Here is a 2,065-nt window from a genome sequence, read left to right as displayed (position 1 = left end):
TTTACTGTCCTTAACATGACAACTCCACTTCCAGGAAAACAAAAGTAAAAGGTGGTTATGTAACCTTGTATTATGAGTATTTACTTCAGACAGGAGGTATGAGAACCTAAAGTTATACAACTCATTAATTAAAGAGGAAAAATGCTTTTAAAGTGCTTTGATTTTAAATCTCCGTGTCAGTGACGGGTAGTGCCGTTGACTTAAACAAAGCCTTCAGTTTTCTGTTTCTAAACTTTTACAGGACACAAAGAAATTCCGCCTGCATGATCTGAACATCAGTGTCAGCACGAGCTCTGGTAACCAAACTATTCTCGTATAATCACATACACCAGGCAATGCACTGAGAAGAAGGCAAACTATGTGCTGTCTTTCTTCCTTGAAGGTAATTTTTCTGTGGAGAACTCCAGCCTCAATCTGTGGGAGGCATCCATCGGCAGCTCCTACATGTGTAACAAGGAGCAGACTTTCAACATCACCGACACACTCTCCATCCACACCTTCAGCCTGCATGTGCAGCCCTTCGGAGTGAACAAAGGTGTTTTCAGTACAGGTAGGTTATTTTTGAAATCTCCTGGTGTACAGACAGTGGCTGTGATCATGATCAGAATAAGGCAAGAATTTCTTTTTAATGGATTTATCAGTGCTGGTTATTATTTAGGAAGACCTTAAAGAAGGAAAAACTTCTAGTTGGTGTTTTGAGAACTGTTCAGTAATCATCCTCTCCAAACCAGGCTCACAACTGTGCATAGTTGTGGATCTGTGACATGCTAGTTTTACCTGTTGGAGTTTGGACCCAGACCTCAATTTCATAAGATTAGTGACTTTAAAACAAGTTGTCTTGCATAATTTAAAAAAAAAAAGGGGCAGCCTCTGTAAGGTTCTCTTCATAGTGCTGACAAATCTCCCGTGTAGTTCTCTTTTGGTGCATTGTACTTTTGTTGCTGATAAAATGTTTGAGGTGTTGTGTAATTGCTGGAAGACTTATCATATCCAATCTAGGAGAAACACAGCACCTTTAGACACAGTTGTGTCATCCTGTTAATTTATCACTCATTGTTGCACATGTTTGCTGCTGATTAGCCATTGCTGCTCTCTTCATTGTAACAGAATGACTTGTTTTATAGTTGATGGTTAATGTGTGCACTGGCTAGGTTAACATCTGTGTGACTGCATTGAAATTCCAGATGGAGGAGGTAAAGCTCTGTGCTGTTGCAAATCAATATCTAATAGTAAATACTATCAATATCGGTTCTTTTTGAGAACTACAGGCATGCTAGCACTTTAAATATCAGGTTGCCCCAAAGTGAGTTTCATACATGCAAGCAGTTTACTGACATCACTGAAGGAAGCTGTGCTTTTTATTACCTTTGTAGTCTTAAATTAAAGCACTAAACATCATGAAAATGAGGTCTGGTTCATCCACCTAATTACTTCATAAACATCTGCAATAACATCTGTCATTAAGTCTTGAGTTGAAAGAGATGAGATTTTGGTGTCGTGTGCTCGAAAAACAAACTACAGATAATCTGACCTGTTGTCCTGCTGCGTCACACGTCTGTCTCACAATGTTTGTTAAATCACAAACGCACTGTTCTACCTGCTGACTGACTCTCTCTTTATCTGCAGCCCATGAATGTTCAGTGGACGACCCAAACATCTTAGTCCCAATCATTGTTGGCGCTGCTCTGGCTGGCTTGATTCTCATTGTAGTGATTGCTTACGTGATTGGTCGAAGAAAGACTTACGTTGGATATCAGACTCTTTAAATTCATATTGCAGTCGATCTTGTGATGTTATGGGGGTTCCCAAGCCTGGTCCTTGGCCTTCATGGTCTCACATTCAGGAGTTGGTCTAAAACTAAATCTACAGTTTTGTGAAATGGCATCAGTGTGGAGGGGACTAAAATTTATGGTCTGATCATTGAGGTGTAAAGTTTTGGTTATTTCATAAAGATGCAGGATTTTCTCTCAAGGACCAGACTTGTTTACCCCCCAAGTGTTTGTGCTGTCTTTTTGTTTTCCTCATGTTTTTGTTTTCACCTGAATGTCTTTTCTGTTTTTGTTTT

The 2,065-nt window shown here is 39.6% G+C and overlaps 1 protein-coding gene across 1 annotated transcript in view; it reads left to right on the top strand.

Annotated features, from left to right (window-relative positions):
* Nucleotides 1-2,052, top strand: part of lamp2 (lysosomal-associated membrane protein 2) — a 5,158-nt gene extending 3,106 nt beyond the window's left edge. The window contains exons 4-6 of the mRNA XM_013916126.1: nt 211-296; nt 383-550; nt 1,627-2,052. Of these exons, the coding sequence (XP_013771580.1) occupies nt 211-296; nt 383-550; nt 1,627-1,766 (394 nt within the window). The 3' untranslated portion in view covers nt 1,767-2,052. The remainder of the gene's footprint in view (nt 1-210; nt 297-382; nt 551-1,626) is intronic.
* Nucleotides 2,053-2,065: the final 13 nt, after the last annotated feature.

The sequence above is a fragment of the Pundamilia nyererei genome, unplaced genomic scaffold (genome assembly GCF_000239375.1).
Source record: "Pundamilia nyererei isolate P.nyererei 1_Seehausen unplaced genomic scaffold, PunNye1.0 scaffold00008, whole genome shotgun sequence".
In the NCBI taxonomy this organism is placed as follows: domain Eukaryota; kingdom Metazoa; phylum Chordata; class Actinopteri; order Cichliformes; family Cichlidae; genus Pundamilia; species Pundamilia nyererei.
Note: the sequence above shows the minus strand (reverse complement) of the source record. Positions and strands in the feature narration are given on the sequence as shown.